The following is a 14200-nucleotide window of genomic DNA, read 5'->3' on the forward strand; positions in this document are numbered from 1 at the left end:
AAAAAAATAAAGACGACAAAATTGTGGCACCTTCAAGACTGCTATATTTTAATGTGAGCTTTCATGGATAAATCCACTTCTTCAGCTCTATATTTTATGTTAATCAACCTGTGTAGGCTGTATTTTGGCCATGTACATAGCAGTTGTTTTTAAGTTAAAATTTAAATTTTTGTAAGCCTTTAATATTACTTGCAGTCTGTTTTGATAGTGTGAACTGTTTGGAGAACACCCAAACTTGGATTGTTAGTCTCTCTCAGGTTTTATCTTTGTAAGAAAAATGCCTCCTTAAACGGTGCTCTTCCACCAATACTCTACTAGTTTCCAGATTCCACAACTCTTTGAACCCTAGGCTGGGTGAGACCTAGAAAGTGAATGACTGGGCAGCTCCGAGCAAGCATTTAACCCTAGATTTCTAATTCCTCCCTTATTTGGGATAAAATACTGTACTCCCAGCTGTGTACTTGTAAGTCATGCACACCAGCCTGAAAAGGTAGGCCACCCAAAGAACAAAAATAGCCTACATAGCCCTGGGGCCAAGTCACTTTCTTTAGACACTGAAACCCTTGTTCAAAAGGATCACGCTAAAGGATCGCACTTGGGTAAAATCTAAAATCAGGTTTATTTAAAAACACAGTTCTAAAACACAGGGCATACAAAAGAGTTACAAATTGTACCGTTAAATGCCAAGCCACTAAAGATTAAATTAGCTTCTGTAAACCTTTCCCGTAAAACAACAAAGAAATTAGCTTACTAGAGTATAATGATTTTACTACTTAATTGCCATACTATTCTAGGTCACCATTGCTTAGTCACCTACTAATCAATCAACAAAGGCTGTAAAACCTGTCACTTTCTCTGACTCTCTCATACACACACCTAGTCTCTCTTTCTATAACTTAAATTGAAGCCCCTCCATAGGGCTGGTGTCCAATCAGCATACATTCATTTGTTAGCAAGTCCACACCTAACATGTAACTTTCCAGAGTCCAGTCTCCAGTTCCCAGGCTTGTAAGCAATTAGGATGGAATCAAATGTTTATCACTCTTGAGATGGAGCCTTGAAGTGTTTCCCCCGGGAAGCGAAAACAATAGACTGGTTCTCAGGCTGAAGTCTTCGGCACCTGTAGAACTCTGAAAAACAAGTACAGAGATACAAAATCCATATCCTCACCACCCTGAAGCTAGGTTTCCGTCTCCAGGTCTCAGGCTTTGGATCTGAAATCTTAAGGCAGTGAGGTACTGCCGACTTAGTAACTTCCCCATGTTTTGAGGGCCACCCAGAAACCCTACCCTGCAACAGATCCATTTTTTTAAAATTGAGAATATATTTCTAGCCAACAGTGGATCCAACAGGACTTTTCAGTATGGATGATGATGATAATAATAATAATGATAAGAATAAGAACTAGAACCAACATGATGAAAGCTAAGATACAAGGAATTACAGTGGTGCCTCGCTAGACAGTAACCCTGCATGACAGTTTTTTCACTAGACATTGACTTTTTGCGATCGCTATAGCGCTTTGCAAAACAGTGATTCCTATGGGGGAATTTCGCTGGACAATTTTTGGTCCCTGCTTCGCAAACCGATTTTCACTAGACGACGATTTTGACAGCTTCCTCTGCGCTCACAAAACAGGGGTTTTGGGGACCTAAGCTTCGCAAGACAGCAATTTAAACAGGTGATCGGCGGTTCGCAAAGCGGCATTCCTATGGCCGATCTTCGCTAGACAATGACGATTTTTCCCTATTGGAACACATTAAACAGGTTTCAATGCATTCCAATGGGGAAATGCTTTTCACTAGACAATGATTTCGCTAAACAGCGATTTCAGTGGAACGGATTATCATCGTCTAGCGAGGCACCACTGTGCTGCTAATAGCTAATGTTAAGTCTGCCAAGAAAAAGATGACACTCTGTCACACCATCAGTGAATGTCCAAAGATTGTACAAACAATACATCATTAGACAGGAGAGTGGTAAAATTAGAGCACTAGTCATTATGCAAAAAAAAAGAAGACATGCCAGCCATCAAAAACCTGTGGGAACATCAGGTGGAGAAGGTTTAAGAAAACAAGGAAGTCCAGATCTTGCGGGATTTTTGGATTCAAACTGATTGGCAGCTTGAACATAACACACCAGAAGTAGTAGTAATGGAATGAAGATATGTCTGGATCATTGACACTGCAGTTCCAGGGGATGATGGAGTTGAAGGTAAAGATTTGGACAAACTTAAATGGTCCCTGTTGTCATCGGAGCTTTGGGAACAGTATCAAGAAATTTCACACAGTACTATAAGTACTGTGGCAGATCTCGGAAATCACACCATCAGAGCTACAAAAGCTAAAAGGTGCCTTGACGTGAACTTAATCCGTCCCAGAAGATGTTCACAAGTCGAAATGTTCTTAAGTTGAATCAGCATTTCCCATTGAAATGCATTGAAACTCGATTAATCTGTTCAGATTAGGGGCGCCGGTTGTAAATTGGGAAAGTGTGAAGGCAAGAGGAGAAGGGGACAACCGAGGATGAGACGGATGGACAGAGTCATCGAAGCAACTAACATGAATTTGACCCAACCCTGGGAGGCAGTGGAAGACAGGAGGGCCTAGCATGCTCTGGCCCATGGGGTCACAAAGAGTCGGACACGACTTAACGGCTAAACAACAACAAGACAAGGAAGCTGGCAATAGAAAGGCAAAACAATTTTGTTAGCAAAACTAAATGACTAAACAACCAAAAAATCCATTTTGGAGCACACCAGTGAGCAAAAGAGCATTGCAGAAAGGGTCTGCAAGACCCATCAGAGCATAGAAACATAACCCCCCCCACCTAGCCCTAATTCAAAAATCAAAAATTTAAAAAAGCCAAAAAAATGCAGTACATACAATAAAGTTCCAGGCAGTCTGAAGTCTCTCTCTGTATCCACACTTTCTAACTGCTTAGGCAAGCGAGGTAGCGCACAAGCAGCCTCTTTGTGGCCAATAGTTAACTGAAAGTTCAAATTTCTGGCTTTCCTTTGGTAAGTCAAAGCAAAATTTTGCAACTGGAGCCGTACATCGAAATGTTCGCAGGTAGGGGGCGTTTGTAAGTCGAGGCACCCCATGATTTGTTCGTTCGTTTAGTCGTTTAGTCGTGTCCGACTCTTCGTGACCCCATGGACCAGAGCATGCCAGGCCCTCCTATCTTCCACTGCCTCCCGGAGTTGGGTCAGATTCATGTTGGTTGCTTCGCAGACACTGTCCAGCTATCTCATCCTCTGTCATCCCCTTCTCCTCTTGCCTTCACAATTTCCTAACATCAAGGTCTTTTCCAGGGAGTCTTCTCTTCTCATGAGATGGCCAAAGTATTGGAGCCCCAGCTTCAGGATCTGTCCTTCCAGTGAGCACTCAGGGTTGATTTCCTTTAGAATTGATAGGTTTGTTCTCCTTGCAGTCCAGGGGAATCTCAAGATCCTCCAGCACCACAATTCAAAGGCATCAATTCTTCGGTGGTCAGCTTTCTTTATGGTCCAGCTCTCACTTCCATATATCACAACAGGAAAAACCATAGCTTTGACTATTCGGACTTTTGTTGGCAAGGTGATGTCTCTGCTTTTTAAGATGCTGTCAAGGTTTGTCATCGCTTTCCTCCCATGATTAGCACATGATTATTATTCCTTGGGGATATAGAGGAACAGCATACATGCTGCGCGGATACTTAACAAATACTTGGCCTTTAACACAGTATAAAAAATAAGTCTTCAAGCTAAGTAAAGGTTAAATAGATAGAGCGCCGCAAGCCTAGAGCAGCTGGGAAGGAGGGGGATAGGGAGGAGGTGGGTGAGAGGGGCGGGGACATGCAAATAGGGAACTCCCTTCCTGTTCTGTCATTGGGCGGAGCGCCAAAAGGGGGGCTTTGAGGAGCTTTAATAGAAGCAGCCGCTGGAAGAGCAGAATTTGGGGGAGGCTGGTGCAGAAGAGCGCAAAGGAGAGTGAGTTAAATGCAATGGTTAAAGGCTTTTTATTTGTCCCCCGCCAATTATTTGGCTGGCTGGCTAGCCTGATTTTTTCCCCCCTCTCTTCCCCCCCCCTTTGGGCTTGCTGTCCATGGAGGGACAGGCAAGCAGGAGACTAGGCCAGTTTAGGGTGGATGAGATTTGATATGTCAGAGAAAAACATAGGTGCATTTAGATCAGCCTGAACTATGCATTGGAGCCTGCATGCATTGTAATTCTCCTTTTTCTTCCCAAATGGGTAGCTGTGTTAGTGTGTCAGCCTGATTTGCATTAATATTTAAAGAACCTAAAAACAAAAGCAGATTAGTGCCTGTAAGACAGGCAGGTATATTGCAGTGTTTGTGGATCACAAGTAGAAATGTGCAGATGTGGGTTTTTCAGGACCTACAGTTATGCTGTTTAAGGGATTCTGGAAATTGTAATCTGAAAACATAAATCTGGACCCTTCGAAGTGCGACGGGTAGCTGAGGGGTTTAGGCATCTGGCTACAGAGGCAGAGGTTGTGGGTTGGATTCCTCCCTGTGGCTGCTAGGGAAAGAGCCAGCCTGGGTGGCCTTGGGCAAGCTGTACAGTCCCAGGGCGCCCCCTAGAGGAAGGGAAGGGGAAACCACTTATCTGTACTTAGAAAATCCTCAAAAGGGTCACCCCATAAGTCAGAATTGACTTGACTAGCACATGATTATTATTCCTTGGGTACATGGAGTGAAATATTTAGTCATGGTCTTGTATACCCTTGTGGATGATAGGGTGGGGACCCTACCTTCAAGATCAAGAGAGATATTGGATTTTCAAAGCCAGAGGGGGTCATCTGTGTGGCTGCAGAGATGGTGAGGTCTCCTTAGAAGTAAATAAGAGCTTAAGAGGATTTAGGTGCTCTCCTAATTTTTTTGGCCAATATGGTATAATAATTAAAGTGGGAGGCAGCGGATTTGGATCATAAGATCCTGGCTCTAGTCACCACCAAGCGGTGATCTAGTCTTTCTTAGACTAGATCACTTTTTACCCTGATTTACCTTGTAGGTTGTGGGATGGAGCCATGGATGCCGACTTGATTTAAAACAATCCAAGCTGTTTAAACATCATTAAAATACTACCTATTAAAAACAACAACTCTGCAGCCTCTTAAAAGCCAAGATCCTGTCCTAACAGATAGCTCAGTGGGATTTAGATCTTGGGCTGTGGAGCCAGAGGTTGGGAGTTCGATTCCTCCTTGGGCCTCCTTGACAGAGGCTGGACTAGAGGATCCAGACGGTTCCTTCCAGCTCTACATTTCTGTGATGAAGATGGTTGAATCTCGGTGGCTCTGGGATACAGCCGTGTTTTCACTTGTTGCCGATCAAACCTCTTTCAGGAGCCGGCTGATGGTGACTGAAATCATCCCTCAGAGTTTCGCCTCATAGAAGAGCATCATGCAGAGAAATCCAGAAGGAGCTGTCATTGTGGGCCGGAACCCCTTGCAGTACTCTATTCACAATAAGACAGGTATGTGGTGGGGGGCAGAAGATAAATATATATTTTTTCTTCCTCTCAAGGTTAGAGTGGACATAAATAGAAAGGAAGAAGAATGACAAATATTTATATAATCTTCTTCTTGGATCAGATCAAACACCTACCTCATCTGGTGTCCTGTTTGTCCACCAAGGGGTCCAGAAGGGTGATAACTTTGTGTCTGTTTCCTGGTGATATTATATAATACCTTTGCTTGTTTATATTATTTGGTATTAATCCCAATAAGGGGATTTCTGGTTTAAATTGTATTTCTTGCTTAGTCATTTGCTTAATCCATGTATGAATTTTAATCCACTATTTCCTTGCCATATCCCATGTCCACCATGCATGGTAATTAGTTCCTTCCTGGTTTTTGCATTTCCAGCATTTATTCGAAATGTTGACAGAGGTTTTTGGAAGTCTGGATGGAGGGAGATGCCATCTATAAAACATTTTGTATAGATTTTCTTATAAGAAGTTCCTAATGTTAGCTTAAGATTTGTTTAGTCCACATTTGTTGCCATTTTTCTAGCTCTCTATACTATCTCCTCACTGGGAAGCTTATGCCACAGAATTGGGGCCACCACTGAGAAGGCCCGGTTCCTCGTTGTCACCTTTTTAACTCTCCCTTCATGTGGATACTTTTAACAATGTAAATTTTGTAGAAAGCCTCATATTCTTTCTCCCGATCGGCTTATTTTCTGTGTTTGTGTGTCGTCATTTTTTTAAAAATCACATTAGAAAAGTAGATCTAGGAAAACCTTTTTTTCTGTTCTCATTACAGAAGACGAGGACTCCTGCAGCAGGAGTGAACTGCAGATGTTCAATGCTGAGTATTCCGCAGAACTGGACCCCCTCGATGCATTCAGAAGAGGTGGCGAAAGTCTTTCGCCTTGCCTCGAAGAGGACGTGCTCTTTCATTATCAGCAGAAACCAGAGACTCAACAGACAAGCTGTCTTCTGGAGGCAGCAGGGATGTCTGGCTCTTACTGGGGAAGATTTCGGGACCTCAGCAAAACAGCCAGCCAGCAGATAGTGGCCCCGGGTGAGACTGAAGAGGAAGAGATCGAGTGTCCCGCCGAAGGGAACTGGCGGCCAGATTTTGTGATCAGCAGGAGAAGCCCTCAGAAACCGGACAAGCCATATCGGTGCTCCGAGTGTGGCAAAAGCTTCAGTGTGAGCTCCGACATCATCCGACACCAGAGGATCCACACGGGAGAGAAGCCGTACAAGTGCTCGACCTGCGGGAAAGGGTTCAACCAGAACTCCCACCTCACTGCCCACCAGAGAACGCACACTGGGGAAAAACCGTACGGGTGCTGGGAGTGTGGGAAAAGCTTCAGCCTGAGCTCCGATTTCACAAGGCACCAGAGAATCCACACGGGGGCAAAGCCCTACAAGTGTTCGGAGTGCGGGAAAGCCTTCATTCAGAAATCGCACTATATTACTCACAGGAGAAACCACACCGGGGAAAATCCGTATAAATGCTCCGAGTGTGGGAGAGGATTCACCTCCAGCACGCTCCTGATCCGACACCAGAGGATCCACACGGGCGAGAAGCCCTTCAAATGCTTGTTTTGCGAGAAAAGGTTCTGCGCCAGCTCGAACCTGGTCACCCACATGCGCACGCACACCGGGGAGAGGCCCTTCCAGTGCCTGGAGTGTGGGAAAAGCTTCAGCCAGAAATCGACCCTGGTGGCGCACGAGCGGACCCACACGGGCGAGAAGCCATTCAAATGCTGGTGCGACAAAATGTTCAGCAAGAGCTCGGACCTCCTCGCTCACGAACGAACGCACACCGGAGAGAAACCGTACATGTGCCAAAGTTGCGGCAAAAGCTTCCGCACAAGCTCCCATCTTATAAGGCACCAGCGGATTCACACAGGGGAGAAGCCGTATAAATGTTCCCAGTGCGAAAGAAGCTTCAGCGCGAGTTCGCACCTCCTCAGACATCAGAAAATCCACTTGGAGGGAACCTGACAGTCATGCATAATCATCATTCCCCCCCCCCGCCTACTCCCTCAAACCCATCCCAGATCCTCCCTGGGATGCCAGACAAGCGGGACGTTGTTCTGTGCAATTTAATGGGTGCTGGATTTGCACCCCTGATGGGATTGACGTTTAGGTCGACAAGTTTCCGGAAGGCTGTGTTAGGTTAGGCTGGGCCGACACCCTTGGGCTGCTAGTAAGGAAGGACTTACATGGGGATTTCCAATGTGGTGGCCATTTTAATTTGTGTTAGTGTCTTGGCAGGATTGAATGGGAGGGGGAAAAAGGTGAGCAAGAAAGCAGTGGGAAGGAGAGGACAAAATGTTGTGGCCCCTTAAAGGCCTATGGATTTGCTTCAGGGTGTACTTTTGGAGAGCAAAATCCACTCTGGTGTCTGAGGAAACCAGAAGCCTTTGTAGTTAAGTCCCTGCAAGGATTTGTCAGGTTGACGCTTGGGGAAACCCATAAGCTAGGCATGAAGGGGAAACCTCCCTTCTGCTCTTGTTCCTGCTGGGAGCTGCATGTCTTTATGCAGGGGTGGGCAATTAATTTCTATAGGGGGGGGCCACATGAAAAATCTGAACTGTGTTCGGGGGCCGAACCAACTTTACTTAAAAATAAGCCCCCATTAGGTGGGTAGTAATGGGCCCCCAATTTGTGGGTAGTAATAGGCCCCACGTTGGGTGAGGCCCTGCAGTGAACGAACTACAAGGCTGACATAGTTAACTCCCTAAACTTTTCAGGAAGTTTAACTATGTGAGCGTTGTAATTTGTTCACCTCGGGGGGGGAAGAAAAAACCCCCCAACACTGAGCTAACCCACCTGTCCTCCGCTCCCCCGCGGCCTTCCTCTCCGACTGTCTTCCATCCCACACACAAGGATTGCTTCCAGCCTCTTGAGCCTCAGGCTCCGCAGCCTGCGGCTCAAGAGTAACAGTCAAAACTCGCAAGATCCCAGTGTCGGATCTCGCAACTTTTGCTTACTGCCGTGAGCTCCAGCTCACACAGTGGCAATGGGCGGGCCAGACTGGAGCGACGACCGGCAGGTCGGACAGGAGTGGCTCACAGGCCGTATGCCCAGGTCTGTCCTTATGCCTGTGATAGCACCGGAGGTAGAATATAGCTTCCCCAACTGTCCAGGACCTTAGCCTTATTCAGGAACAGAGTACAGTGGTGCCTAATTTAACGACGATAATCTGTTCCAGGAAAATCGCCATTAAGCGAAAACATTGTAAAACGAAATTAAAAACCCCATTGAAACACATTGAAACCTGTTCAATGCGTTCCAATGGGGTAAAAACTCACTGTCCAGTGAAGATCCTCCATACGGTGGCCATTTTCGCTGCCTGTATAGCAAGAAATCCGTCCCTAAACACAGCGGGGAGCGATTTTAAGCACCCGGCGGCCATTTTGAAACCACCGATCAGCTGTTAAAAAAACATTGTTTTGCGAAGAATCGGTTCCTGAAGCAGGGAACTGATCATCACAAAGCGAAAAAACCCAATTTGACCATCGTTTTGTGATCGCAAAAAGATTGTCATACAGTGATTTCATCGTAATGCGGGGCAATCATTAAGCGAGGCACCACTGTACATTCAGAAGTGCGACCAGGCAGAGCATCTGAGCCCTGCCCCCTGGCCTGCCGGTGGTGAAGAAAAATAGCAGGCAATGTGGTTAGATGGGTCTTTTGTCGGGGATTTTTGGTCTGCTGTTCCCTGAACGACCCCCAGCAGAACTCCGGCAGTTCCAGCAGGGTCGTTTTGCTCATGGAGGTACGGCTGCAGCGGGGTCTTCAGCCCAGAAAGGTCCAGCCCAACGAAAAAAACTACATGAAGCACGCAAGGTTGTAAGAACTCCCAAACGTTTGGTTTTCAAATGAATCCTTTATTTGGACACCTGAATGGGGCTCATTCCCTCTCCGTGGGTCCATCCAGTCTCTTCCTAAAGGTCGGTGGTGGCTGCCAGTCTGTCTTTGCCAAGGAGGTTTTTCTGGAGCAGCTACTTCAGAGTGGCACGCCTTGCCTGAGATGATGCCCCTGTGGAGTGATGGTTCTAGTAAACGAACATCTGCGCCACGAGACCCAGTAAAATAACACCGCCCCCCCGCCTTAGGCCTCCACTTGTCTTGACCCCACAGGTCCTTTAAGCTGGGGGTTCTCTCGTTGGTTTTGTCCAAACCATGTCAACCCAGTGGAACCCAATTACAGTGGTGCCCCGCATAGCGATGTTAATCCGTTCCGGATTAATCATTGCTATGCAGAAACATCGCTAAACGGATCGAAAAACCCCATAGGAATGCATTAAACTTAGTTTAATGCGTTCCTATGGGGCCCTAAACTCACCGTTCAGCGATGTTCCTCCATAGTGCCGCCATTTTTGTGCCCTCGGTAAGCGAGGGCAAGGCGTAAAAACACTTGTGGTGGCCATTTTGGGCGTCCGGTGGCCATTTTGGAACCACCGATCAGCTGTTCTGTAAACATCACAATGCAAAGATCGGTAAGCGAAACACTTACCGATCATCGCAATGCAAGTTTTTCCCTATCTAAACATTGCAATGTGATTGCTTTTGTGATCGCAATTGCGACATCACTATACGGATTCATCGTTAAACGGTGCGCTCGTTAAGCAAGGCACCACTGTATCTACCCCCCTTCTTCATGAAAATAAAGCCCCCTTGCCCATCAAAACAGTTGAAGAAATGCCACACAACTACGACTTTGTAAATTTTCCAGGGTGTTCCCTGCATAGCATTTTTGAACGACACCTCCCAGCTTCTCAGGAGTTGTCCAAAATACAGATCTCACTTGTGATTCCGAGTGCTGATGTCCTTCCTTGAAGATGGCAGTCAATACAGTGGTGCCTCACTTAATGATGATAATCCGTTCCAGGAAAATCTCTGTTAAGCGAAAACGTCGATGTAGAGCGAAATCCTCATTAAGCAAAATAAAAAATCCCATTGAAATGCATTGAAAACCATTCAATGCGTTCCAATGGGCTAAAAACTCACCGTGCAGCGAAGATCCTCCATACGGCAGCCATTTTCGGTGCCTGTACAGCGAGGAATCCGTCCCTAAGCACAGTGGGGAGCCATTTTAAGCACCCAGTGGCCATTTTGAGAACCCGACTATCAGCTGTTTTTGATCGTCGTAAAGCGAAAATCAGTTCCCAAAGCAAGGAACCAATCATCACTAAGCAAAATTCCCCCATTTAGACCATCGTTTTGTGATCACAACTGTGATCGCAAAAACATTGTAAAGCGGATTCGTCGTAATGCGGGGCAATCGTTAAGTGGGGCACGACTGTATATATAGAGGGTGGGCGAGGGTAGGGATAAATTACAGAGCAGAGTTCGCTGTGCATCTCTGGGTCTTGTTGGGCTCCCGCTCCTATCAGCTCCAGCTGGCATAGCCCTAAATATGGGGGGATGTAGTCAGATACCACCTGGAGGGCTGTAAGTTACCCCTCTGTATGGCTCTATCCAGTCTCTTTCTGCTTCACTCCAGAGTTAAAATAAGCCAGCTGTCCTCAGGTGGTGTTCTCCAGAGGTTTGTAACATCAAGTCTCATGATCCCACACCATGAGCCATGGCAGGCTGGGGATAACGGGAGTGGGAATCCTGAATCTTTTCAGAGCTCCAGGTTGGGAAGTGAAATAAAAGATTCAGAAATATTTGGATTGTGGGAGAAGCATCAGTTGTGGATTGCACTGCAGCAGGCGCAAGAGACCGCATGCCTATTCATCCAGGTTAGAATCTCCAGCTTGTAGAAAGAGGTGTGTTCTCTCCCTGTTGGGGGGAAAAGTTACCTTCTTTCATCAGGGAAATTCAAATACTGTATAGTTTACAAGTACAATAGTCGCTCATGCATTTGTGTGTGTGTGTGTTTTGTGGCCTCAAGTCGAAACCATAGGGACCCTAATACGGCTTTCAAGGTAAGTGAACTATTTAAAGAGTGGGTTAACCGTTCCACTCCCTCAATCTGTTTCCATGGCTGAGCAAGGATTTGAGTCCTAATCATCATCATCTTAGAACGACTCATGGAATCTAGCCCTTGTCAAGGAGGCCCATGCAGGGAATCGAACTCCCAACTTCTAGCTGCCTAAATCACTGAGCTATATTATATCCACTGTGCCACACTGGGAATCACTCATCAATAATTAAGGGTTACTTGTTTGCTAAATTGACGCTGGCCACGATGCTCTTGAGTCTTAATCTTTAAAAGGATCTTTTTTTAAAAAAAAGTTCTAGGTGAGTCAAAGGTCTTCGTTGTCATACTTCCGGCCAACTGGATTTCTATTGTGAGACTCACAAGCTGTGTGTGACGATGGTGCTCATCCCCTGCTATGTACTTGCCACTTCACCTATTAAAGTGTGCTGCTTCTATACCACCCCACGAAGCTTAAAGTCCTCTCTTTGTGGTTTACAATGCAATTGTGCAGTTTACACATTACTCTCCCCCCCCCAAAAAAAAAATCAAGCAAGGAACCCAATTTACTGACCTCAGAGGGATGGAAGGCTGAGTCAATCTTGAGCTGGCTTCCTGAGCCTGTCCGGATTGAACTCAGGTTGTGAGCAGAGGCCTGACAGCAGTACTGCAGTTTAATCATGATGCCACGAGGCTCAAGTGGTATTCAAAGGTAGACTGCCTTTAAATCTGGTGGCTCTATCTCTTATGGTGAATAATGGCCAGTAGACCTTTTTCCTCTGTGTTTAATCAAGTCTTTGGGGCCATTTAAGGAATAAGGACAGTTTCAGGTGGCTGGGAAGAACACTTGGGGGTCACTGCCTCCACCTCACCCCACAAAAGGTGACATCCTACTGCCTGTAAAGGCAAGGAAAAATCTCTCTCTGCAGGACTGCCCTCTGGCCACTGGCCTCCCTTCTGGTCTCCTGCCCTGCTCAGCAAGCTCCTTTTATCTGCCAGCAGAGAGGTGCGGCTCTGTGAGGTCACAAAGACCCAGGACAATGGGGTTGGGTTCCCAAGGCGATGGGAGCAGCAGCACCCTTGGGATTGGCTGAATCCTGAGAATGATGTCAACAGTCCCTCTGATCATGTGATTCACCCACAAAAGCTTGCATTTTGCATGATTTTTTTAAAACTTTTTTTTAATTAATGTATCCCCTGTCACCAATCCCTCTGATTGTTAAATCTCCCCATGTTGGCCTTCTGACAGGATTCTAGGCTGGTGCTCCAAAAAGTTTTCCTCCAGCATTTTCACCAAAAGGAAATTTCCTAAGCCGTGAGCTGGGGGGGGAATTAAGTGGTCCTGAGGGACTAGATAGGCGTGATATTAAATTGAATGAATGAATGAATGAATGAATGAATGAATGAACGAATAAATAAATAAATAAATAAATAAATAAATAAATAAATAAATAAATAAATAAATAAAAAATATGGGCACAGTCACACAATACAGCCTTTGACCATTTTGGGGTTTGTTTGTTTGTTTTTTGCCTCTTTTTGGACATTTTTTTTCTTGCCCTTGCCATGAAAAAGATATTATAAGGAGCCGGTCAAGAAAAAAACCCCAAAGTGTTTGAAACACATACCAGTATTTTAACACCATCCCAGCACTATCAAAGATGCAGCTGTGTTTCAAAGACTCTCCCAACCTTTGGAACTCCCTCCCACTGGAAGGCAGACTTGCCCCATCTTTGCTATCCTTCCACAAGCCGGAGATGTTCCTCTTCAGCCAAGCTTTCCCTTATGGACTGGCTGCCTGGGTTGGGATCTTGAATGGACTGTTGTGCCTTATTTCTTTGAACGCAATTTTGGTGTTGCTTTTGTTTCCTGTTTTTAGTGGGGTATTTGTTCCTGTAAATTCCTTTTTTCCAGCATCTTTCGAAGCGTGGCTGCCAGGGACTGAACCTGCAACTTCCTCCATGCCAGATGTGCTGCCAGCCTCTGAACTAAATTGCTCCCGTCACATTCTCCATTGCTGATGCCATCATTAGCCTTAGCTGATCTTTCGTTATGGATGTCTGGTACCTATTATATGTAGGTGCTTGCGTACTGGTGTTTGCATGAGGTTTGAGTGACGTGCCCTGATTGGTTGATTGATAGGTGCCAAGGAGTGTCTGAGTCACATGCCAGGTCACGTGCCTGATTTGTGCAACCAGGATGTACCCCAGCACTTCATCAATCAGCTGCAGATAGCCATGGCAAGTTACTCATATTTTATGCAAGTGCCAATAGGATTCCAATTAAAATGCCTATAAATAGAAAGTGCTTCCTATCTGTCTCCCTTTCAGCATTGAGCAAATTACTGCAAAAGTACTGCAGACAGTTGGGTAGACATCCATTTCTCTCAGGCTGGACATACAATAGGACCCCTGTATCCACAGTTTCACTTATCCGTTGTCTGAAATTGTGAAAACAGTTAAAAGAAAAAGGAAAAAAAACTAGAAATAGGTATTTTCACAATGTATTTACCCAAACTGGCCACTACAGGGACGCCGAGACCATACTAGGTATTGTTATTGTTGAAGAATACATAGTTCCCTTGGTTGGCCAGTTCTGGTGATATAAGTGAAAATACATATTATTGGATTTTGCTCTTTTACCATGCTAATTATTACAGTGGGGTCTTGACTTGAGAACTTAATCCGTATTGGAAGGCGGTTCTCAAGTCAAAAAGTTCTCAGGTCAAATCTGCATTTCCCATAGGAATGCATTGAAAACCATTTGATCCGTATCTGCTCTTTTCCGTCCATAGAAACTAATGGGAA

General features: G+C 45.5%; 1 protein-coding gene and 1 long non-coding RNA gene across 2 annotated transcripts; one reads left to right on the top strand and one right to left on the bottom strand.

The window, feature by feature from the left end:
* Window positions 1-600: 600 nt before the first annotated feature.
* Window positions 601-3840, bottom strand: LOC144587474 (uncharacterized). Its single transcript, XR_013542629.1, has 2 exons — window positions 2886-3840; window positions 601-1130 (listed from the first exon to the last, which is right to left on the bottom strand). It is a non-coding gene; the product is annotated as an uncharacterized LOC144587474 (long non-coding RNA).
* On the top strand, window positions 3734-11858 carry LOC144587461 (uncharacterized). Its single transcript, XM_078388178.1, has 3 exons — window positions 3734-3970; window positions 5346-5476; window positions 6267-11858. The coding sequence occupies exons 2-3, from the start codon at window positions 5404-5406 to the stop codon at window positions 7460-7462; spliced, it is 1269 nt and encodes a 422-aa protein (XP_078244304.1). The 5' UTR covers window positions 3734-3970; window positions 5346-5403; the 3' UTR covers window positions 7463-11858.
* Window positions 11859-14200: the final 2342 nt, after the last annotated feature.

Source organism: Pogona vitticeps, chromosome 2 (assembly GCF_051106095.1).
Source record: "Pogona vitticeps strain Pit_001003342236 chromosome 2, PviZW2.1, whole genome shotgun sequence".
Lineage (NCBI taxonomy): Eukaryota > Metazoa > Chordata > Lepidosauria > Squamata > Agamidae > Pogona > Pogona vitticeps.